Consider the following 26,443-nt stretch of genomic DNA (forward strand, 5'->3'; position numbering starts at 1 on the left):
AAATCTCTCTGTAGAACCTGCCTCACACTTACTTCCTCTCCTCACTCCATCTAACAGGCTCTCAGCATGTCTCCCACTTGTGCTGGTCCCGGTCTTTTGACTTCTAATAATATACTAGTCCACATTTGTCCTGCAAAAAGAAAAAAGTTAAAAAGATCCTTATTCACAATATATTAACATACTAATTAGCATGGTGAATTGTCCCAACATGTTCATCATTCATATTTCCAAACACACTAAAATATCTTTAATGCTCAGGTGCTGGTGGCTTTGACTGAAATGCAGGTTCCATTGAAGTCCATAGCAAAAATCCCATTGATTTGCCAGCTTCATGAGTCTATTGTATCCTTAAACAGTTGGTATGACAAGATTTTGAAAACTCTGAGACAATAATTAGATGTTGTTATGAATGGATGAGCATCGTGGAGACTGTGCTCAGTTGCTGTAGGACTCGTGCAGTGTCAAATAAACTCTTAACTGTATTTCACAGGATAACTGCTTTATCATCAAACCAATGGAACATTGTCTGCTCTGTGTTTGTACGGTGAATTTAGGCGATCAACAGGCTAAGGATGACCTACTAATGGGAGACGATGGGGGTCATGTCAGCCTTTTTACAGTGACCAGTGATGACTTTGGATTAAAGCAATCCAAAGAAAAAAAGAGTTCACATTTGCAGATCCTGGATTCCAGAAAATTCAAAAAGTAAGTTGTTTGTAGAAAAATACTATCACTTTAGAAGCTTTCATCAAATACTTAAATTCTGTTTCTCAAGGATCCATGCTTTTTAAAATATTTTAGAATGTACTTTGCCTAGCATAACAATGAAAATAGCTTTTTAAAACAATGAGCTGGTTTTCTAGCTCCGGTGTGAAGGCAATTCCAGTGTTCTTCATGGGAGAGCTGCACACAGAACAGCTACAGAGTAAGAACCAACAGGCCCAGTTCACCACTTCTTTAGTTGAGTTTCAGCCTGGTGTAACTCCATTGTCCTCTATTAGATGGAATCAAAACTGCTCAGTTGTGTGCCACAAACACTCTTCTGTCCTCAGATGTAAGAAATGTGTTGTCACGCCCAGTATTAGGTACCTGCAGCTTCAGGACTAGTGGATCTAAGGTTTCTCATCTCTCTTGCTATGACTTGCATGTGTTCATTGTGTGCATTTTTAATGCAGCCTTGAAGTCCCTATTCTTATAATATACACAACATATCTTATACCAGTGGTCCCCAACCTTTTGAGGTTGTCGGGCGCCAGGGGGCGTGGCCGTTTGCCCGCCGGGCGCCAGGGGGCGGGGACACTAGCGCGCCCGGGGGCGGCCCCCTCCCTTGCCGCGCGCCCAGGGCCGGCGCTCCCCCCCGCCGCATGCCCGGGGCCGGTGCTCCCCCCGCCGAGTGCCCGGGGCCGGCACCCGCCCCCGCCGAGTGCCGCGCGCCCGGCGCTCCCCCCGCCAAGCGCGCTCCCCCCGCAAGCGCCCGTGCGCCATGTGCCCGGAGCCAGGCCAGCCCCGATCACCTGGCGGGCACATTGAAATGCCCCCACGGGCGCCATGGCACCCGTGGGCACCGTGTTGGGGACCCCGGTCTTATACAGTAACCACCTAATTTTTCTCCCCAGCATTAAACGAAAACTCCATGATGACTGGGTTGTCAAGGTTAAATTCATCTCAGCCTTGAATTGTTTTGGCTCCTGCTCCTTAGACAGTGTTCACTCGTTCGTTTTGGATGACTTACAGAGACTAGAGGACAACGTGTAAGTAGAGCCATGCATGTAACACTGGAACACAAACATGTCATTGAAATAGCTACATGGGAGATTAGTACATTTCACAGTTGTACAATTACAGTAGCTGTGCCTTTTGCAAAAGATGGCTAATTAAAACTAAGGCATAATTGGAATTAGTCATGCAGAACTATACAGAATGAGCCCTCATAAAAGTGTATTGGTTTTTGCTCATTAACTTTTAAATGCTAAGGACTGTCCATATGTTACTCTCTTTCTTGTTACCTTTAAAAATAAATTCTGTTAGCAAAGTCTGTCTGCTTTGGGTTTTTTATCAGCAGGCAAATTTACCAAGCATGATGATTTTACCTGAATTGTTGTGGTAACGTATTTTGAAGAATAATATGTTCATTCTTTCCTACTTCACTATATAAATTCATATATATTGCACATGAATTCATTTATTCATTATGAAAGTACATGTGAATATGAGAAAATAGATAAGGAATGAAGTATTTTTGGTGGAGTTTTTAACATGCATTTGAACTTATTAAAGGACATCACTAATGAAGCAATACAAGCCATGATTAAATTGGCTCTGCTACTTAGATTTATACCAGATTGTTATTTTGGGGAAAGGGTAATGACAAAAATAAGATATGACATAATATGGACATACAAAATTTGACAGGAGTAGAAACTATAAATAATGCTTTTCATTCAAGGATCTCTAAACATTAGATCTGCTCATAGTCTTTTTGTCAGGTAAAATGTTAATGGCAAAAGCAACAATTATGATTATATAGTTTCACCCATTGCAAAATACAGACCATATATTCCCAGTAATTCCTGCATCAAACCCATACTTCCTGGTTTTATGCATATTTTGTGTATTATTTTAGATGAAGAAAAAGTAAAATGGCCAAATTGACCAAAAGTCACTCACTGGGTCACTAGCAAAGCCTGAAAATGCAATTTGAGGATGTTCAGAAGTTTAGAAAGTTGGAAATAATCCCAAGAAAGTCAAGGAGGTGGGAAAAAAAGATAAAATGTCAAAAATATAGCCAGAGGTGCATGCACCATGACTGTGTCTTGTATAATTTAAATGCAAAGGTTCCTTTATGGGGTTTTAATTAACACTTATTGTACAAGTGTCTCCAGTTGTTGGAAGAGGTACATTTCTTTAAGGAGATTCAGACAGGAGCTAGATGAAATTATATTTAGACACTTGCAGAATACACAAATGTTAAAATGAAATTTGTAAACCAATAAAAGACAATGTATTCAATGACCATTCTGTGGAAGTCATGGTGGCTGAAACATGTTATTGCATGATGCAAACAAAATGCCTATCCCCGTAATTGTAGAACCACTGTTGCTGTTGGGTTCAGGAACAAAGCTTTTAGTTATCAAAACCCTTATGGGAACCATGCAGTTACTAAGTGGCTAATCCCAGGGAAGTGGTTGTCTTCTTTCTTTACAAAGAGGCTTAGAAGGGGAATGTATGGCAGGGATCAAAGAGTGCCTGGTTGCAAGGATGTGGGATGGGTCTGGACTCACATCTGGAGTTAGTGGCACCAGCCTTCCTGTTGCAGGACATCATTTTTCCTCTAGGAGAAAGTTGGAATCATCCTTGAAGAAACAAGGAAGGATTATATAAAAGGAAGTCTCCATTTTAAGAATTAAAAAAGAAAGAAAGAACAAAATCCTAAAATAAACTACCAGTAGCTCAAAACAAAATGGATGCCTAGTTATTAAACTGTAGTTTCCAGAAGGCCAAAGGTCTTATGTTCAAAACTCATACTTCCCTTCTAGGTATAAAAACCTCCCTTCTTTCCAAGGTTTCCCTGGAGTCCAGAACTCCTTGTTAAGAAATAGTAAAGTAAGTAGCAGTTGTCCAGCATCAGGTGGCCTTACTGTTGATGTCTAAACAGTGATAATTTGCAAACAGCTGATAAAAACATAAGGGCTGTGTCTACACTGGCCACATAACCCGTAATAGCTATGGAAATGAGAGAAGTCAGAATAGGGAAATGTGCGGGGGATTTAAATATCCCCCGCGGGATTTAAATAAACATGGCCGCTGCTTTTTTCCGGCTTGGGGAAAAGCTGGAAAAGAGCATCCAGACTGGCGCGATCCTCTGGAATAAAGCCCTATTGCAAGTAGGAATAAGAGATCCTCTGGAATAGGGCTTTATTCTGGAGGATTGCGCCAGTCTGGACGCTCTTTTCCGGCTTTTCCCCAAGCCGGAAAAAAGCGGCGGCCATGTTTATTTAAATCCCGCGGGGGATATTTAAATCTCCCGCGCATTTCCCTATTCTGACTTCTCTCATTTCCATAGCTATTATGGGTTATGTGGCCAGCGTAGACACAGCCAAGGTGTCTTTAGAAATATGGAAGTCATTGCTTTATACATTCTCTTTGGTCTGAGTTACATTAGACTAATTTTATAGTCAACCTCTTACCTGCCCAGAAAGTATAGGTTGGACTTCTCTGGTCTGGCAACATCCGTGGTCCGTCATGATTTTAGTTAGCCAGATGTCCACTTATCATGTGTGTGGCCAAATTTCCTGTGATCCTATCAAGTTTGTTTACAGCCACCAGTCTTGGCTCTCAGATTTTTATGCTGTTATTTAGCTCCAATTTACCCCTAAATCTCCTCTAAGAGCCCGGTAAGCAGTGGAAGTGGTGTTAATGCTGCTAGACAATATTGATCTCCTGTGGTTTGGCAAATTCTCTGGTTCGGCACCATTCAGGTCCTGAGGGTGCCTAACTAGAGAGGTCCAACCTGTTCAAACTATTTCTTTTGAATTCAAAAGTCATCTTAAAGATTTGTACTATCTAAGCATATCTTTTTCATATTTATCCCTAGCACAAGTTAATGTTTTCATGGTCCATGGTTATTCAGAGCCACTCAAAAAGGAATGAAAAAGGTTGCTAACCAGAATACAAAGGAAAATAAAATTCACACACATTGACCAAGTCACATTCCAGACATACTGGCAATAACCAGTGTTTCCTGTTTGTATTTCTATGCCTTAAGTAGGCATTTATTTGATTCCGTTTTTTTTAAATAAACATTCATACTGTAGTATGTTAGTGGCACCAGCCTTCCTGTTTCAGGACATCTGTATGGAGTTTGGAGGAAACACAGTGAAGACAGTCTGTGTGCACATGGCTGGAATTCTAAGTAGTTGAATTATCTCTGCAAAGTGTTCTCTTAATGATGAGCTAGCTTGCTTTTGAAAACATGGAATCTTCTCATATTACCAAACCTGTGATACAAGCTACACAGACCATAAACCAATTGTATCAAAGCAGCACATGAGAGGCTGCACTTGATTTGTATAAAATTGAGTGTCACTATCATCCTTGTTTCTAATATAGAAAGAGTCATTAGTTGTAAAATCCAGTACTTGAATTTGACAGGAATATGCTTAGATCAAGATTCGGCATTGTCTCTAGGGTCCTATAGCCTGCACAGTTACTAGAAGATTTACCCAGCATTGCTTGGGTCCTTAAATTAATTAATTTTTGTTTTTCTCATTTAAATCATTGTTCAGGGGAGAGGGGAAAGGGGGGTTCAGTGTGCAGGCTGCCGCAAGGAGAGGGGACTATCTCAGCCCTCTCTCACCTCAGCAGCGTGGGATCAGGTGAGAAGCACTTCTCCATGACTGCTGCAGTGGTCACATCAGGGGAGGGGTGCATGTCCCCTTACTGGGGGATAGATCGACACACAGACATACAGACAAACTCACTGAAATGTATAGTAGATAGCCATCCTTTTCTCCACCCCTGCCCTTAATGGCACAATGGGTTAATAGATGCCCTGGTCCCATCTCGGGGCCCTTGCAAGACAAGAAACAATGCTATTTCAGCTGAAAAGCTAGTCTAGATCAGTTTTATTGCTAATGGTAGTTACTGAATTTAAACAACTGCACGAATCAATTTCCTTTTAATAAAGTATTGGCTGTGTTATTTATAAATACTTTAGCATTGTGAAAATAACCATTTAAACATGGTACAATATTATCTGTCTCTTTTGGCCAAGTGTGTCCAATACTGATAATACCTCCTTCACATCCATACTGATTTTTGTGCCATCAGTTCAGCCCTGTGTGTCTGGATAAAACAGCCCTTGCCAACCACTGCACAGTATATATAAAGTCTTCAGGAATGCAAATTGTAATTGCTATACATTCTACTTTGACAAAAATTTCTCCCCTGATCAAATGACTTGTTCATTATTACAGACCTGTCAGGGAGTTTTCTGTCCCAAGAGGAGTTAATGCCTTCACATACTGTGGGAAAGCAAATATCATTGTTACTGGGGGTAAGTAAAATGTTTATATTATATATGAAGATCCGGTGATACTTGTCAATGTTTTCTGTCAAACAGATTTCTTGGTTGTATCTTTTTCGCTAAATAAATTCTATTAATTATTAAAACAGCTTGATAATTATAGTAAATATTTTCATAGTAAGCTTTTGAAGACCGGGACTTCGTTATATGTGTGTATAGTGCTTAGTGCAACATGGCCATAGTCTTTGAATTCAGCCTGATTAGTAAAGTTGTGAGTGCTCAGTCTGGATTTGATTCACACATTACTTCCTATGTCCTTAATAATCATAAGTAGTATATAGTATTACAGGTTGGACCTCCCTGATCAGGCACCCTCAAGACCTGAGTGGTCTCAAACCAGGGAATTTGCCACCCCACTGCCACCATGGTTCCTGACCAGGGCTGGGGATTCCTCCTGATTGCCACCAGGGCTCCGCGGGCTGGGACTCCCTGTGGCTGGACTCCCCACCCACCGCAGGACCAGCCCCAATTGGCCCAGCCAGGGCTCCCCAGCACTCCTGACTGACATGGGCTCCTCACCACCACAGCTCACTGGTCCAGCAACATCTATAATCCTTCCAGACCACAAGCGTTGCTGGACCAGAGATTCCCAGATTTGGAAAGTTCAATTTGCCCTCCCTTCTAAGATCTGACAGTTCCCTGATGACCCAGGAAAAATGAGCAGAGTTATCCCTCCATCTGTCTCCTAACTGGACTACTAATTTAATGATAAATCCTGGTTTCCATATGCATGGCACCTTTTATCTGAAAATCATTTGCAAAGTTACATTACCTTCTCCATTTTAAGGATGTCCTTCCTTGGCCTTGCTTTCCTTATGCAAAATTACCCTTTAACTAAGTCATGAGCTGATCCATAGTATCCTCTTGACTAGTCCCAGCTCCAACCAAAAGACAGTGAGGGTATGTCTACACTACCCCGCTAGTTCGATCTAGTGGCGTAATGTAGGCATATCCCAATTGCAAATGAAGCCCGGGATTTGAATTTCCTGGGCTTCATTTGCATAAGCGGGGCGCCGCCATTTTTAAATCCCCGCTCGTTCGAACCCCGTGCCGCGCGGCTACACGCGGCATGAACTAGGTAGTTCGAACTAGGCTTCCTAGTTCGAACTACCGTTACTCCTCGCGGCACGGGGTTCGAACGAGCGGGGATTTAAAAATGGCGGCGCCCCGCTTATGCAAATGAAGCCCGGGAAATTCAAATCCTGGGCTTCCTTTGCAATTGCGGTATGCCTACATTACCCCGCTAGTTCGAACTAGCGGGGTAGTGTAGACATACCCTGAGAGACTGCAGAAAGGACCAGTATGATGTAATAAATAGTCTCTGAAAAGCCATAGCAGAAAGACAACTCTGACACATCCCTGGATGTCAGATTTTTCCCCCCTTTTGATTTCTTATGGGCCAGAATATCTGTCTTTTGTGACTTGCATTTTATTAGGTTCCATCTATTAGGAAATGTATACATTTTCCTGAAAACTTTAACCCATCTTAATTTTAAAGCTGTGCATCTTCAGATTGTTTTGCAGTTAGTTTAGAAGCTGTGTATAGTTTAGCAATTTGGTGAGTTATTTCAGATAATGCCAAATGTACACACTGGAATACTGGAGAACGTTTACATGCATTCTGTTGACTCACAAAGGCAGGCAGCTTATTATTCCTGGGTATAAAAGAGGAATGGAGTGGCTGTCTAGGGAGAGAGTGGAAGTGGGTTGACCTTACGAGAGAACCTTGAGAAGATTTGAGCCGACTTTTGTTTCCTTTGTTAATAAAACTAAATCCAGACAGAGGATGAGTTTGGGCTGTTCTGTATGGAGTGTCTGAAGAGCAGGTAGAGAGAGACACTAGCTTGCACTCTGAGCAGCACAGGTCTAGAGGACAATGTATCTGTGCAGTCTCTCCCTAAAAATATTTAAGATGATACTACTTCTCTAGTATATAACAAACAAAGCTGAGTGAAAAGTGGCTGACTTGGCATTATGGTTATGTGAATATCCATATACAGTTTTGATCCATATGTTCTTACTCTCTGAGTTCTGCTTCAAGTCTGGAGCAGCTCAAAGTAAAACTTATCGATAACTGTCAAGTTGTACTAGTTTTATATCTTAAGCTATTCACCAAGGGCTACATTGACTTATATATGATGCAAAGGGCCTCTCAGTATTTAACTGTTAACAATGAAGCCACAAATCTGGCATGATTTTTATGCCAACCCATAAATACATTCATGTGTGTTTGAAATTTGGGCCCAGGGTTTCTTAAAAGGCTTCTGAAAAATAGCAAATATTTCAATGTAGCTGCTATACATTTGGGGTTTGTATCAGAACCAAATGACAAGTGTGTTTAGTTTTGCTTTGGATTGGCTGAAAATGTTTGAAATAGTTACCAGCAAAAGACTACTATTTAATAAGAGGACCAGACTTCAAAACTGGTCTCTTAAATTGTGCACAAATATCACATTTGCACAGATGGACTTAAAGGGCTTTTGCACCACTCTGACCTTTAAAGGGTCTTAAAGAGTGAGTTAAGCAGTGTAAAAGGACCTATGTGTAACTGAGAATCAACCCTTGATATGAAATATACAAAGACTTAAGCAGGATTTGTGTTTGCAATCTAGGAAGCCACTTTTAAAAACACAGCTGTCTATTAAGAATCTATTTTGTGACAGCCTGCCTGTTAGAGAGAGACAGAATGAGTCATGAATATCTTCTGTTCACAGGTGATGATAAAATTCTCCGTTTATGGCATCCCAATATAAACACCAAGCCAGTGGGGAAGCTGTTGGGACACTTATTTAGTGTCATGGAGATTGTCACAAATGAAAAAGATCAGCACATTATTAGCCTTTCCACTGAAAAGGTAAAGCACTGTACCTTAACATCATGAAAACCACTTCTGTGAATACTTGCAAAAGTTAGTTACACTTTGAGTTACCTGTGCTAATGGTATTAGGTTTTAACATTCACATTTTTATTAGAATATTTTACACTGTACACAATATACTATGCTCTTACAAACTCTTAAAGGACATGCCTGTATTTAAATTAGTATCTTTAAAATATTCAACTTATTTTATATTGTGACATAGGTTTCTGCATATTTCTGGGGTGGGATTTGTTTTATTCTGGATATGATGTTGGAAAGAGAAGATAATTACACCGTTTGATATTAACATTCTGATTACCGATGTGTGAATGTACCACAAGTGACAACTGAATAAAAACTGTTCCACCAGAAATAGTAGAACCACAGAGTCAGAAGCAGCTCAGGAATGGAGGCAGTGTATAATTCTGAACTAATGGTTATTTATGGTTGTTCTTTAAAAAGTTTACAACTGAACATTGATGTAATGTGGATTTGAAACTTTGTCATGCCAAAGAAAAATGCTGCTTTTCCTTTCTTTTTAAAGTAGTTTATATTTATGTTTAACACAGTTGTGTACTGTTTGGGTGGGGGGAGGTTAGTTTTTTTGGTCTCTGCTGCTCTCTAATTGCATGCTGCTGGGTTCCGAATGAGGAAATGAGATGTGTGACTGACTTCTCTGTTTGTAACTGAGGTTTGACTGTGCCTTCATTCAGAAATATTACGAACATAGAGAAGCTTCATTCACCCTCCTTCAATCTTTCTCATTACACTCACATGTAGCACTATCTTAATCAGAATATCAGCTCTTCTGGTCAGGCCCCATCTTTTTCCTCTCTATGTACAATGCGCAGCACTATGTTCTCTGCTCCAAAATGCAGTTTATACACAAATGGGATAAATAACATGAATTTAAATGTCTCAGAGGGGTAGCCATGTTAGTCTGCCGCAAGTCTACTTGGTGAATTTAAATGGAGCCTAAGTTCCTGCTTACAGTTAAACATGGATTGAAAGTTAAACAAGACTGAAATAATTGGGCTTGTTTACTTTAGAAAAGAGAAGACTAAGAGGGGACGTGATAGCAGTTTTCAAGTACCTAAAAGGGTATTACAAAGAGAAGGGAGAAAAATTGTTCTCCTTGACCTCTGAGGATAAAACAAGAAGCAATGGGTTTAAATTGTAACAAGGGAGGTTTAAGTTGGACATTAGGAAAAGCTTTGTAACTGTTGTGGTGATTAAACACTAGAATAAATTGTCTAGGACTGTGTGGAATCTCCATCACTGGAAATATTTAAGAGCAGGTTAGATAGACACCTGTCGGGGATAATCCAGACAGTGCTTGGTCCTGTCATCCGGGCAGGAAACTGGACTCGATGACCTCTTGTGGCCCCTTCCAGTTCTATGATTCTATGGGTTTCAGTACTTTGCAGACTAGAAATGGACTTTTATACACTTGGTTAAGTGTATGGCTGAATTGGGATGTCCAATTAATCTCAGCTTCATTGCAAGTACTCAGAGGAGAGGGTGAGTTACAGTTGATCAGATCAGATCCCTTCATTTGTCCCAGTTTATTCAGAAGCTACAAGTGTCATCTGAAAATGAGGTTGTATATTGTAATTACATAATGAAAGTCCTCTTCTACTGCTTGTGGCTATTGATGCCAAAATAGCTAGCATTGTGACACCCCAGAAAAATGTCAGCTTGCAGATGGAGAATCCCAGCTTCATGGCTAATAACGGTGTTGAAAACAACAGGACTGCTCATACCATGCAACATTAAGCACATGCATAATTTTTTGCAGAATCACGTCACTGACAACATCATAAACCATGTGCATGCCAGATGGGAAACAAATATTTGTCCCCATTTTACACTTGGGGAAGAGGAGACAGAGGCAAGCAAGGCTATACAGCGGAAGCAGTGTTCAGTCCTGTCTTCTTCAGACCTTTGGTTTTTGCTTCACTGGATGAAGCAAATATTCTTAGTGGAGCTGAGAGAAATTCAGTTTCCATTCTCTGGGAAATTCTGATATTTCAACTTCTGCTTTTGTTGTGAGTTGGGATGAAAAGTTGGACCAACATTTCTCATACAACAAAATATTCTGAAAAAAGTTCAATGTGGAAGTATTTTTCTCCATTTTTCAATCAACACAAAATGATTTGACCTTTTGAACCCAAATATTTTAGTTTTGGTTTGTTGAATTGGTTTGCTTTGTTTTGAGTTTGTTCAGTATTGAACTGCTCTCCCCTCTCATTGTACAAGTGGGATTGCAGATTGCCTGGCACCCTCATTTTTTCCTAGGGGCCAGCCTCCCAGACTGGATTATGTTTCTTACGATGCACCTGCATCTATATAATGTCCATGATGTACCACAAAGCTTGATTGAAGGAGAGTTCATATTAAATCATAGGAGATGTAGTATATCTGTAAGTCCAGTCCATGGGAGAAAAGCAGGCTCAAACCATGATTCTCATGGGGCAATGTCCCACAAGGGAAGTACAATTTTATGTTGAGCTCGCTCAAAATTTCAAGTCAATTCAACAAACTCAACAATTCCAATTTGGGTTAAAGCCTCCTGAAATGAAATATTTTGTTTTAAGTTTTCCCATGGAAAATCAAAAACTTGGCAAAACTGGAATCCTCCCATGAAACACTTGATTTTATGGTAATTGCATTTTCTTTTGGAAAACAATTGTGATGGAAGAATCCCAACTGGCTCTAATTCTTTGCCTCTGTGTATAGATCTGTTAATTAGCAGTGGAATCAGAGAAAATAATGAATTCACATCAGTAGTCACCACGTGGTATGAAGTCCTTCACAAAAAGTTGACCTTATGAGGACAAGATCTAAAGAAAATGACTTGAAAGGGATTAATGGAGTAAAGTATTGATTCAATGAAAAACAGATCTTCTCTTTGATGTAGAACATTATATGCTGGCTACACGAATTGGAACTCTCAGAGGAAAAGCCCTCCAAAGTAAAAATGTTAGGTTTATTCCCACTCTCATTGAACTCAGTGGGAGTTTACTAATTGACTTGAAAGGGAGGAAGATTGGGCCTTTTCAGTGTAACTTTTCGAGATCTATTAAAAGGAATCAAAATAAAAAAACAATAGGGTTCAAAGTATATCTTCCTCTGAGCGAAACAAGCATCTCTTCCACAAACTTTAATTTGTGCCAAAAAGCTTACCATCAAACTCAGAAAACCCATTACTTTCCTCCATTGACAGCAAATAAGATGGGCTAGAAACAACACAGTCACATATATTCTAAAAAAGCGCAAGCTCGTTCTTGAAGATGATTAATTCTTTCTTCAGGGCTTGTTTCCCTGGATGTTTTTCCTTTGGAAAGAAACAGGATCCTGTCTCCAGACCTCTGTTATGATATAATCCTTAACCCAAACAAAAGAGGATACGTCTACACTTGCTCCCTATCTCGAGATAGGGATGCAAATGTAGTGTACTGAAATTGCTAATGAAGCACAGGATTTAAATTAAGCATAATCGTGTCTGGCCATCATTTTGAAATCGCATTATTGCAAAATAAAACACCCCATGTAGCAGAGTTATTTCAAGAGAAAACCCTTCTCTCGAAATAACTGTTATTCCTCATGCAATGAGATTTAATAGTTATTTCGAGAGAACAGTTTTCTCTCGAAATAATGCTGCTACATGGGGTGTTTAATTTCGCAATAATGTGATTTCAAAATGGCGGCCGGATGCAATTATGCTAATTAAACATGGGATATTTAAATCCCATGCTTCATTAGCAATTTCAGTACATTACATTTGCATCCCTATCTCGAGATAGGGAGCAAATGTAGACATACCCAGAGACACTTTAGAATCCCTCTTTCTTTGATTTCACCATTTTAAAGACTTCTTTCAATACAGAAAGGGAAATCTATTGCCTAAATTACCAGTACATCAAGAAAGATGAGGTTAATTTGCCTCTTTGCAAAGACTCAAAAATTACAATTTTCCAGACAACATTCAGAGAATTTAACAAGGGGGAAGCTTAATGAGATCTGAAAGTATGAGGCAACCCTGATTCTTACTTCTGCACCATATAAAGAAAGGTGAGAAACCAAACCTCTTTGAAAGATGAGAAAGTTCAGAATTCATACGGGAGGTAACAGGTTTCTTCTTAAATTCAAAATAATTATTCAAAAATACAGTACTGCGTACCTTCCCTTTAGGTTATGTTTTTTTCTTTTTTGTGAAACCCCACCCTGAATGGTCAGTCTCAGCCTGCCAAAATTGCTTAGATTTTGGCTACACTGAGCAGATGGCACTGCCTCTGACTTTTGGTGCAGCAAGGTATTGTCTTTCTGCATCTCTGTAACAGTGTTTGCTCCAGACGGTCCCCAGCAGACCAGAGGCACCGGGAGCAAAGCAGCAGCGGTGGCGGAGTCCCGTGCCTCTGAGGCTTTGCCAGAGCAAAGCCTCAGAGGCGCAGGACCCCTCCGCCTCCCCGGCTTTGCTCCCCGTGTCCCTGGTCTGCTGGAGACGGTCCCCAGCAGACCAGAGGCACTGGGAGCAAAGCAGCAGCGGCGGCGGAGTCCCGCACCTCCCCGGCTTTGCCACAGCAAAGCCTCAGAGGCGCGGGACCCCTCCGCCTCCCTGGCTTTGCTCCGGGTGTCCCTGGTCTGCTGGAGACGGTCCCCAGCAGACCAGGGACACCGGAAGCAAAGCCGCAGCGGCGGCGGAATCCCGCGCCTCCCTGGCTTTGCCAGAGCAAAGCCTCAGAGGCGCGGGACCCCTCCGTCTCCCCGGCTTTGCTCCAGGTGTCCCTGGTCTGCGGGAGACGGTCCCCAGCAGACCAGGGGCACCCGGAGCAGCTTTTCTCGCCCCGGAGGTCGGGGTGGCTGGACCACTGCGCTCTGGGCGGTCCCGTTGCCTGCGAGCTCCGGGGCGAGAAAGCCCCGTTCGTAAGTGCGGATCCGACATAAGTCGGATCCGCGTAACTCGGGGACTGCCTGTATTCCCCCTTTGGGCCCAATTCTTCATTTTCAGGCTGAGGATGATCAATAATCAAACATAAGAATGGCCATACGGGGTCAGACCAAATGTCCATCTAGCCCAGTATCCTGTCTGCCAACAGTGGCCAATGGCATATGACCCAGAGGGAATGAACAGAATGGGTAATCATCAAATGATCCCTCTCCTGTCACCCATTTCCAGCCTCTGACAAACAGAGGCTAGGGACACCATTCCTACCTATCCTGGCTAATAAGTATTGATGGACCTAACCTCCCTAAATGTATCTAGTTCTTTTTGAACTCTGTTAAAGTTCTGGTCTTCACAACATCCTCTGGCAAGGAGTTCCACAGGTTGACTGTGTGCTGCATGAAGAAATACTTCCTTTTGTTTGTTTTAAACTTGCTACCTATTAATTTAATTTGGTGACCCCTAGTGACATTCATTTTACAGTAAAAGCTCTGTTACATGGCATGTTTGAGGAACGAGGGGCTACAGTTAATCAAATATTCTAGTTAACTGAGAGTTATACTTTACCAATGGAATACCAGTTTTAAAAGTATTAGGATATAATAAAATGAATAAATTATAAAATAGTATACAGGTACTCACCGATCCAGTAATGGTACTGCATTGCAGAGTGGTCCATTTTTTGAAGCACGTAGCTGTACAAAGATAACATTTCTATACAGTAGGTTATTTTATGACACTTCATATCACTATGGGCAGTGCATGGCATACAAGCAGATCACTAAAATACACTAAAACTATACTGAATACAGTTTAATCTTTCTTTGATTCAAAAGGCATGTCAGGATCTTGCAGTGCCTCAGAGTCATTATTAACAACATCAGTTGTCATTGTAGATGTAGAACTTGTAGGAGATTAACCCTGTGACACACCCTGGAAGCTGCTTTTTTTTTGAAGAAATGCCTGATTTCAGCATGCTTGCTTGTCTTCTGCCTCCTTTGCATAAAAGCAGAGTGTAGAATATGCAGGTGCATAACATGTTGGGGGATATCAGAAATGGCAGTTACAGGCAGTCCCAGAGTTACGCAGATCCGACTTATGACCAGCAGACCAGGGAGACGGGAAGCAAAGCCTCTGAGGACGCCGGCAGCGGGACAGCCGCGGCTTTGCTCCATGTCTCCCCAGACCAGGGAGACGGGAAGCAAAGCCAGGGAGTACGTGGCCAGTAGACAGCCCAGACGCGCCGCGGCTGTCCCGCTGCTGGCGTGCTCCGCGGCTTTGCTCCGCGTCTCCCTGGTCTGCTGGGACCGGTCTCCCTGGTCTGGGCTGTCCCACTTCCCCCGTGCTCCGCAGCTTTGCTCCGGACACCTGTGGTATAGCAGCTGGGGTGCTGCCGGTTGGTCCCGTAGCGCCGCTCTGGGTGCTACTGGACCAACCCGGCAGCACCCCAGCTGCTCTGCCCCAGGCGTCCTGATTCAGCCACTGCTGGTCAGTTTCAGTCCCTGGGTACAGAGTTGCTCTGCCCCGGGCTTCCTGGAATCAGCCGCTGATCAGTTTCAGCAGCAGCTGACTTGGGGACGCCTGGGGTTCTTAAGTTGAATCTGTATGTAAGAATTGGCATCCAGATTCAGCCTGTTGAAACTGATCAGCTGGCTGATTTCAGGAAGCCCGGGGCAGAGCAACTCTGCCTGGGGCTTCCTGTAGTCAGCCGCTGGTCAGTTTCAGCAGCGGCTGAATCTGGATGCCAGTTCCGACTTACATACAGATTCAACTTAAGAACAAACCTACAGTCCCTATCTTGTACGTAACCCGGGGACTGCCTGTAATTGAGTGCTGGATAACAGAACTTTTACTGTAGTATGGACTTCAACAAGGTTTTCTCAAATTTAATTTGAGGACTGTCAGCAATCATTTTCATCAGTATTTCCCCAGCCCCGTCACTCCATCACTCATCTTGAGCATTTACCAACCTGCCTGCATCTCTCCCACAAGTTGTGGGTACCTCCTATACTCTGACTGCCTAGGAATGGTCTTTGGGCTCTTAGTTGTGATGACTCCCAGCAACAGAGTCATTATATCTGAGGACAAAATAAAGAATAGGGAAATGGCCACCAGCTCTCTGTCATACTCCTATAGCAATGGCTGCCGGTCAGATTAAAAGGTGGGTTGGTTGCTTTATAGATGGGAGCAAACTGTTTTAATTCTGTCCTCAAAATGCATAGCTATTCTGCCTGAGACATTAGATGATGGCTAGTTCTAGTGTACACGGCAACACTGAATCGTGTTATAACTGAGCTTATAACATTGCTGTTTCTATAGTATAATTGGGCTGTTAAATCATAAATTCTCTGCAGGGAATGTGTCCTACTTTTTTATAAAATCTACTGGATTTTTTTCCCAATATCTCTATGAGAGAGTACTTAATCTTTCAAGCTTTTTAGAGACATACCACAAGACCTATATGACTTTTTCTATTTAGACTCAGGCTCAGCCAGATGTGTCACTAGCAAATTATTTCTCCTGTAGGTTATTCTTCAGTTCTTCTAAAAGGAAAAATCAAACTGCTTACTCATACCTCAGTTCAACTGCTGTGTTACTTCATGACACTCCCTTGGGCTCTGATCCAGCTAAGGGTTGAAAATAAAACTAAAATATAGGTACGTAATCAGACTGAGGCTAATGCAACTACTCAGATGCATACTGTTAGTTGTGAGTGAGTTTGCAGGATCAAGGCCTTGCACAGCAGGTAATGTTCCCACCTAATAAATGACATTGAAAGGAAGACATGTTTTCAAGGTTTGTGTTTCAAGGTTTCAAGGTTTGTGTTCCAAGTTATTTCCTATACTGAATGACTAGCTAACTCATAGGTGGCTATAGGAAAGGAAACTGATGGACTAACACTAGCCTGATTTTGTATAATGTTGTCTGTATTGGCTCCATGTTCAGTACAGGGATGCAGGCCATTTACAAATCCCAGCATGCACTGCTCCAATTTACTGGTTTAATTCTGTAGTCTCTATTAGTGTAATTTTGTATTAAAGATGATGGTGGTTGTAATCTGCTCTGTTTAATGGAAGTTGGGTGACTGGATTCCAAATCTGGGCAGTGTAATCCTCATTTGGTCAATGTCTGGGTACCTTAGGGATTGTTGTGATGGATATAATTATGAGGGCACATCTGTTTTAATAAAAAACGAACGGAAATAAATCAACAGCAGACAAGTTGGGCTTTTTAATTTTTAAAACTACACATCCAGTTCTGCCAAAAAGTTATGGGCTTGTGGGTAGGAAATTTGGAAGTTTCAGTATCCTCCTGCTGATAAAATGAAAGTAATTTTTTGGTGTTGAAATTGTATCTAACAGTGAAAGACTTTTTTTTCTTTCTTGACTTCCCCCAAAAGCTGTTTTCTTGGATTTGCATCATATATATAACCTTCCCATCCACTGATCACTAATTCACTTGGTTATTTTGTTGTTTGGTTATCTCTGTACCTTAAGAAAAATCAACTGAGGGATTTTTGTGTGTAACAGTACGATAATAATGTTAAATATTATTGACTGCTTTTTGTCTCTCAATTGGTGACTATGGGGATAATTTAACCAGATGTATAATTAAAATGGTGATAAATTCCATTTAAGTTCATTTTTAGTTAAATTTTGAAAAGATGTGAGGTTTGTAGGGTAGGAGTTTGAGTGAGACACTTGTGGAGAATTTCGATATGTTTTGTTCTATACAAAAACATATAATACAAATCTTAAGGCCATAGATATTGTAAGAATGTGACTAGTCCAGCAGAATGCCAACCAGTTGCTCTTGTTGTCCATTGGCTGTCAATATGAATCAGAATTAGTCACATGGGGGGAGGGTGACAAATGAAAATGTATTCTAGAACACATTCACAAGCAAAAAGTGAGTGATACACAAATACAATGTGTTTCTAACTCACAAATGGATTTAGCTCTAATGAGCAGCTCAGGCTCTTAATGCTGAAAATACAAGATTCAACCCTTATCTAGACAGAAACAATTAATTATGTGTGCATAAAAATGTCTTTAGATAAATATACTAAGGGTTTCATTCCTTTCATGGCCTACTCTTTAACAGGAGATAGGAAATACCATGAGGTTCCACTCTGTTTCTGATTAGTTCTTCTGTCAGGGTCATGGGGGTTTCCTACTCTTCCCACAGAAAGAAGGATTTTATTTCCATGAATGAATATATCCCTAAGATCCACCAAGGCTCTGTCCCTTCACATTGGTTCCAATTGCATTTGATTCTCTGAGGCTAGATCTATACTTTACCTTTTTTTCGGAAAAAGGTACACAAAATGCACTCTGCATTTCTATACTACACCTGGGTTTTTGTTTTTTTTTTTTGAAGAGGCTTTTCCAAAATTTGTCCCGTTTACACTGGGCCAAATTTTGGATAATCACCCTTTTTCAGAAGATCCCTTCTGCCTCATAGAATGAGGAAGACAGGGCTTCCGAAAGAGCGCGTTTGCTCTTCCGCAAAAAAATGCGGAAGAGCAAACGTGTTCCCTGGACGCGGCAGAGTTTTTCCGGTCTGTATCCTAGAAAAAGCCCGCAGTCTAGACGTACCCTGAGAGTGCTGCCCATGGTTCCCCTCTGCCCCTGTCGTCTGCTCAGGTGTTGGTGGAAAGATAAGAGCATTGTAGGGCATGGAATAAAGGATGGGAGAAGGAGGAACATTGTTATGAATGTAGCATCCCCCCTTCCCATTTTGGGATTTTCCCCATCCCAGGATTTGATACGTTACTGTCATAATCTCCAAAACTGTGATGCATCCTTTTCATACTTCTTTGCAAGGGTGTGTCTAGACTACATGCCTCCTTCGACGGAGGCATGTAGATTAGCCAGATCGGAAGAGGGAAATGAAGCCGCGATTAAAATAATCGCGGCTTCATTTAAATTTAAATGGCTGCCCCGATCTGCCGATCAGCTGTTTGTCGGCAGATCGGGGCAGTCTGGACGCGATGCGCCGACAAAGAAGCCTTTCTTGATCGACACAGGTAAACCTGGTTTCACGAGGCTTACCTGTGCCAATGAAGAAAGGCTTCTTTGTCGGCGCGTCGCGTCCAGACTGCCCCGATCTGCCGACAAACAGCTGATCGGCAGATCGGGGCAGCCATTTAAATTTAAATGAAGCCGCGATTATTTTAATCGCGGCTTCATTTCCCTCTTCCGATCTGGCTAATCTACATGCCTCCGTCGAAGGAGGCATGTAGTCTAGACACACCCCAAGAGGGCAGTGTCCAGCATAAGCATGTAACAGCAGATCTGTTACCTTTGCTTCTTCTCCTGCCCTTCCCAAATCCACTCTGCTTAGTAACAAACTCTAGACTAATTTTCCTGGATAGCTGAGGTGAGGGTGTGTCAGATCTCTCCCCACCACCAAACCCATGCTAGAAGAATAGGTGATTGATTTTCAGTCAGAGAACATGAGGAAGCATATCTTAGAAAATTTTACCCTCTCACCAGGAAGATGGTGGTACTTGTAAGAGGTTCAAGAGCTAGCCCTGACCTGTCCCTCCTTCAGCCCAGATCCAAGACATTTGCGGATCTCTTGTTCAGATAAATTATGAAGGCATATACTGGGCAGCAAATGAAGCTGAGAAAGAGAGCAGAGATACAAAAGCATTCCCTTTTCTCCAATAAGAAACCTGAGACGAGGCGTACAGATAGTGCGGAATGGCTTGCTAGTTCGAACTATCTAGCCTGTGCCGCGTGTAGCCGCGCGGCACGGGGTTCGAACAAGCCGGCATTTAAAAATGGCGCCGGCCGGCTTATGCAAATGAAGCCCGGGAAATTCAAATCCCGGGCTTCATTTGCAAGTGCGGTATGCCTACATTACCACCCTAGTTCGAACTAGGGTGGTAGTGTAGACATACCCTACGACAAGCCATTCCATATCAGTCCTCCTTTATCTCACCACCTTTGTTGTGGTTGGGGCATCCTAGCTCTCCACATTACACTGATACATGGAGAGGTGACCACATATGGAGTCCCAGCAGAACTGTACCTCTTCTGCTATCCACAAGATCCTCCACTGGTATGGAAAAGGAGGCAACAATTACCTCCAAATGTGGTAAAGTAAACTCTAAAGAAAAATCTTTTGGGGGGAAGGCTATCTCAACAGCCTTGTCTTTCATTCTGCTCCATGCATTGGCCTGGTAGATTGCCAAGACAGGAAACCATTCTGGGATTTATACAGCACAAGACAGTTAGGGTCATAGTGGATGAAGAGAGTCCTAAACTATCCTGTTGTAAAGTGTGACTTAATTGTTAAGCATTTGCTTGTATCAAGAAGCTACGATTCCTAAAAAGTACTTTAATGCACATTAGGAGGATTTAGTGGTAATGTAGGCATTAGCCTTCAGATGACAAATTCCAAAGGTTAATTTTCAAGCTTGTTGAAATTGTGTTTCTGGTGAAGACTCTCTCAGAACAGAGCTCGCCTATCGGCATAACTCCATCTCTATGAGAGGTGGTAGCTATGTCAGCAGGAGAAGTTCTGACATAGCTCTTTTGATATGTGGGGATTCGGGTTAATATAATTACATTGCTCAGGGGTGTAGCTATTTCACACAGGGTTTCAACAAAAATACTGGACACACTTGACATTACATCACAATCTACATTACATCTTATTTAGAAAATACTGGACATTTATATTTTCTCAATTTGTTTCCCGAACAGAAAGCTCAAATACTTGACTGTCCGATTCAAAACCGGACACCTGGCAACCCGTAATTTCACACCCTGAGTGACTTATTTTACTAAAATATGAAAATGCTTCTGTAAAAAGTCAGATTCACCCAGCAGATACAGCCTTTGTTGCAATCCTGTGCTTTTTTGGGCAGACGTTAGCCCACTTTTACCATGAGGCACAGATGGATGGATGATAAGCCAAATGTAAAAGCTATGTTATGGATTCTACAGAAGTGACTGAGATGTCATGCTGTTTCAGGGCTATACTGTTGTACAGCTTACAGTCTGCAGACTCTGAATCAGATTTGAGTATCCAAAAATTTGCTGCATGATTATTTTTTTAAATCTCAAATATAAGATATATTTAGTGAGCTAGGGAGGGAACATTCATCCTAATTCCAGGTTGGTTGCTTCATTAATAATAGTAGTTAATGTGGAAAATCAAAATATTGTATCATAATCAGAAAAATTACTTTGACCATATGCATTCCTGTATTCTCAGCCTACATACTACTGTAATAAATTTTGTACAAAATATGCCTCATGACATATCACTGGAACACTAATAATTTATGGGTCAGTAATAACCTGGTTAAATGTATGTAGAAATATTATAGATAAACTTATTAACATAAGCTGAAATGATGACTGAAATGTATTTGTCAGACAAGTCTGGGGAGGGGGAAACATGCTTCTTGGAGACCAAGAACAAGCTGATACTTCTTGCCAGGTGTCTTCAACGTTGACTGGCAATCACTGGCCATTCTTTGACAGCCAATAGGGAGCAGGAGCACACTGATCTGCATGTTAGTTTACAATATGGAACCTTTTTCACTATAGAATCATAGAATCATAGAATAATAGGACTGGAAGGGACCTCGAGAGGTCATCGAGTCCAGCCCCCCACCCTCAAGGCAGGATCAAGCTCCGTCTACACCATCCCTGACAACATATGAAACATAACATCTCCATTCTCAGAATTGGAAGGAATTTTATCTTGGGAAAACTCTTAGGAAAATGCATTTCCAAGGGGTACTTCCAAGGAGTATAAAAGGGAAGGGCAAAAATTCCCCAGGTAGCCTGACTGACTCTCTTTCACCTAAGAAAATGAAGGAAACAACTCTTGGGGCAGATCCTGAGATGAGAATTTGGTCAACAGTGTTGCTGGGAACATGTGGTAAGGATTCTACTTTGAACCAAGCTTTAGCTATTAGTAACCAGCTTCCCACTCCAGCCTGTTGGAACTCACCATAGCATGCAGATTGGACCATCCCTTTTGTGATGGTCCTCCCCGTTCCTGGTTCTAGTGCAACTAGACTGTCTGCCTGAGCTGAATTGTGAGGAGGCACCAAAAAGTTGTCTGGCCATGGCCTGCGAGCCTTGCCCCCATGCTACCCTCTGTGACCTGTGCCCAACATAATTTGTAATTAAATAAAAACAAACCTGACGCTTTTAATATGCACCTGGCATGACAAGTGTTACCCATCCGGCAACTCATTCTACAGGAAGTTTCCTCTATGCAGAGACCAAGTTCTTAACTGTTGTGTACATTCTGTGCTGCTTGATAGGAGCATTGGCCTGAGAGTCAGTGCAATGAGCACAAGCCAGCAGCTCCCAAGTTCTAGTCCTGACTACTGACATTTAAACCTCTGTGTTCTTAGGCAAGACTCTCTTCCTTCCTGCTTCAGATTCCCATTTTGAAATAATGGTGGATAATAAAGAAATGTCTCTATCATGCTATCTCTGGGTATTATGCAGCATGTAGACCTTAAAGTTGACAAGTGCTGTAAAAATTAGTGTATCGCTATTGCTTAGTTTTAACGACTTCAGTGGTAACATTGTAGACGTCAGTCTTCATAAAATCAGGACTAACGTTTCTTTGACTGTGTACATTTTTTTGCTTGAAAGCCCAGCTTTGCCTGCTTTTTTGCATGTCGCTGATCTGAGTGGATTTAAAGTGACCTCTTCTCACACGGACCAACCTGGTTCACAAGACCATTAAACAGATGGTTCCAATAGCACAGATTACTCAGCAGGTGACTTGTGTCTGTGGAGAAGTTCTCTGTGGGAAGGATGTTGAGGGAGGGTGGGGGGATTGAGCAGAGAACTATACAATTTGTCAGTAAACGTAAATGCCTGGTGTAAAGAGGCTTACTCAGTACTGAAGTCCTTCAATTGGCTGTTTCTATAAGCAGAAGAATGACATATATTTGCAGTGGAATCTTGCTAACGGGGACATAAAATGCAAGTACCAAATTTTGCAACCTAAAACATCATGGATGATACATCAGATAGTGTACTTTGCTTCTTACAAATAAAAGTTCAGCTTCAATTTATGGGATAGGGATTTCTGTTCTCATTAAATGTTTAAGATACCAATCATTCTGGTGTCTGAGCACTTTTTGATGATAGTTATTGAGTCTATATATTAGAAGAATGAGAACTATCAATATTCCCTTTTATTAGCTGATACTGTTGACTAACAACTGCACAAAATGTGTTCTGGTTGTGGTGGAAGATCATTCTAAAAGGCTAAGTAATCACTTTCCTAATAAACTACCATTTCCTCTGGCGGTTCCCTCACTTGCAGAATATCTAAAAGGAGCTCAGTGGGTGTATTATGTATTTATTTCCATTTGTATAGTCATTTTAAGAATCAGAAAAATAACTCTAGTGTATAAATTGTAATTGGAGCATGTAGTTTGGACTGTCTAACCATCAACTTCCCAAAAGCCGGCTTCCTGGAGTCCTCAGGCAGGGTTAATGTGACTCTTCATCCTTCTTATGTAGACATGCAACCTGATGCTAAGACACAATAGGTATTTTTAAGCTTTTCTTCAAAAGATGCACCACTCTAAAGATCCTAGGGTGTGTCTAGACTACATGCCTCCTTCGACGGAGGCATGTAGATTAGCCAGATCGGAAGAGGGAAATGAAGCCGCGATTAAAATAATCGCGGCTTCATTTAAATTTAAATGGCTGCCCCGATCTGCCGATCAGCTGTTTGTCGGCAGATCGGGGGAGTCTGGACGCGATGCCCCGACAAAGAAGCCTTTCTTCATCGACACAGGTAAGCCTGGTTTCACGAGGCTTACCTGTGTCGATGAAGAAAGGCTTCTTTGTCGGGGCATCGCGTCCAGACTCCCCCGATCTGCCGACAAACAGCTGATCGGCAGATCGGGGCAGCCATTTAAATTTAAATGAAGCCGCGATTATTTTAATCGCGGCTTCATTTCCCTCTTCCGATCTGGCTAATCTACATGCCTCCGTCGAAGGAGGCATGTAGTCTAGACACACCCCTAGTGTCCAAGTCTGGGAAGAAGGAACATGGCTTCTTAGTAAGCTGAAGGTGAAAGACATTTCTCTTCACTATTGCTACCACAGTATTGAGAATTAGTGATGAGTCAGGAAGACGTGGGCACTAATCAGATGAAATATTACCATTAATAATGGGGAGGTTATTTTAATGGAACGACAGTACAGTCTTGGGCTAAAGCCTCAGTGTGTTTCCCTTCCCCAGCATCCCTTCTGGGTCTATTGGAGCCAGCTACCTTTCTTACTGGGGCTGAGCTATGACAGGCATCTTGGCTTCTATATGACAGTGGCTGTATTTATCTGCAGAGGAGAGATATACATTTGGGTTTACCAAGATATTTTTGGCAACACAAGCAAGGCGTTCTGTATGAAAATCTGGAGTTCATTTAAATAGTTTTCAGTAATGCTTGGGATTCTTCTGTCCTAAGTGCAGTACTCTGCACTTGTCCTTTTTGAACCTCATGAGATTTCTTTTGGCCCAATCCTCCAATTTTCTAGGTCTCTCTGGGCTATCCCTACCATCCAGCATATATAACTCTCCCCACATCTTAGTGTCATCTGTGAACTTGCAGAGTATACAATCCATCCCATCATCCAGATAATTAATGAAGATGCTGGAACAAAACCAGCCCTAAGTCTGACCCCTGGGGCACTCTGCTTGATACCAGCTGCCAAGTAGACATTGAACTGTTGATCACTATCCATTGATCCTGATGAGGTAGACAACTATCTATTTTAATGTGAGAGTCCATTCATCCAATCCATACTTCTTTAACTTACTGGCAAGAATACTGTGGGAGACAGACTTTAGCAAAGTTTTTGATAAAAAAGGCATATCATGTCCACTGCTTTCCTCATATCCACAGAGCCAGTTGTCTCATCACAGAAGATAATGAGGTTGGTCAGGCATGACTTAGCCTTGGTGACTCCATGTTGACTATTCCTGATCCACATGCAAACGTGTATGTGACTTTTTGAAATGTTGCAGATTGGCTTAGCAGTATGAAGGTATTTCATTCATTGCCTGAAGCTACTCTGCAGAAGTCATTAGCCCACTTTGGTGTACAACCTATCTGACCTGTTCAGTGTATAGTTTTTCAAAATGCCTGCAACATTTTTCTCTTGGGCTACGTCTAGATTGCATCCCTTTTTCGGAAAAGGGATGTAAATTAGAGGTATCACAATTGCTAATGAAGCGGGGATTTAAATCTCCCCCGCTTCATTAGCATAAAAATGGCTGCCGCTTTTTTTCGGCACGGAGCTTTGCCGGAAATAGGCGCCAGTCCAGATGCTGATCTTTCGGAAAATAAAGCCTTTTCCGAAAGATCCCTTATCCCTCTTAAAATAAGGGATCCCTCTTAAAATAAGGGATAAGGAATCTTTCGGAAAAGGTTTCATTTTCCAAAAGATCAGCGTCTAGACTGGCGCTTTTTTCCGGCAAAGCGCCGTGCCGAAAAGAAGCGGCAGCCATTTTTATGCTAACGAAGCGGGGGAGATTTAAATCCCCGCTTCATTAGCAATTGCGATACGTCTAATTTACATCCCTTTTCCGGAAAAGGGATGCAATCTAGACATAGCCTTGATTCTATGCATGGAATTCCCAATATTATTAGAATTTGAGAGTTGCCAAGAACAGAATCAGGGAGATAATGTTTTACAGTGTCTGAGTTTATATCTGGTCTTTTAAATCTAAAAGAAATTGGAATATACAACAAATTGGCTTATTTAAGTACACAAGTAACAGCCTATGACACTAAAAAACCTCTTTGCGGAAGGGAGATTCTGACAGTGCATATATACTTCTCGAACAAACACCACCTCAGGCTTAAAAATTACAGCTAAGTGGTAGATCTTGCTGCTTCGTGATACACTGATAGATAATGAATAATGACGTGAATTAGGCATTGTAACTCAAAGGCAAGAACATGCAGTATAAAGGTTATTAATCTGCCTATATAGCCCTCAGCATAGTAAAACACTTTTAGAATTTTAATTAAGTTATTAATATGTTTAGGTTTTTTTTTTAAGTGTATCCAGTTTTCTGCCTCTGAAATCTGTGGCAAATACTGTGATTGACTTGAGTGAAAGCATAATTGGCCCTGGACTTAATTATAGAGAAGTGGTACTGTGTCCATAACTAAAGGCCTTGATTCTCTAGATACAGTACATGAGTTTAGCAGTCCAATTGCCTATTGTAGAAATAGGGACTATGGTTGCAATCACTGTCCATTATAAGTATTCCCTTGTAAGACCAGAACCACACCTGATTCTGAATACCTGAAGCTTCACCTTAAGAAGCTAATCATCCAGCCCCTCAGCAGTCAGTAGCTTAGTGCCAGAAGATTCTGGGGAGGTCTGCGCTGGGGATGTCTGGCCCTGGAGAGTAAATCTTTCTGAGCTGGCTGTGCTCCTGCAGACTCCTCACAACCCCTATTCCCTTGTGGCAGCTGCTCCCTACATGTCTCTGTTTGTTCTACACTCTGCCCCCAAATTAATCCCCTGTGATTTTA

At 41.7% G+C, this 26,443-nt stretch overlaps 1 protein-coding gene across 8 annotated transcripts in view; it reads left to right on the forward strand.

The window, feature by feature from the left end:
* WDR64 (WD repeat domain 64) overlaps positions 1–26,443 on the forward strand; it is a 118,163-nt gene that overhangs the window by 35,147 nt on the left and 56,573 nt on the right. For all 8 annotated transcript variants that reach the window (XR_003088175.3, XR_003088174.3, XR_003088176.3 and 5 more), the window contains exons 7-10: positions 491–705; positions 1,617–1,751; positions 5,976–6,055; positions 8,800–8,939. Coding sequence is in view for 5 of the 8 variants with exons in the window: in XM_025181852.3 (XP_025037637.3) it covers positions 491–705; positions 1,617–1,751; positions 5,976–6,055; positions 8,800–8,939 (570 nt within the window). In the remaining 3 variants the exon portion in view is untranslated. The remainder of the gene's footprint in view (positions 1–490; positions 706–1,616; positions 1,752–5,975; positions 6,056–8,799; positions 8,940–26,443) is intronic.

The sequence above is a fragment of the Pelodiscus sinensis genome, chromosome 3 (genome assembly GCF_052426305.1).
Source record: "Pelodiscus sinensis isolate ZL-2025 chromosome 3, ASM5242630v1, whole genome shotgun sequence".
NCBI lineage: Eukaryota > Metazoa > Chordata > Testudines > Trionychidae > Pelodiscus > Pelodiscus sinensis.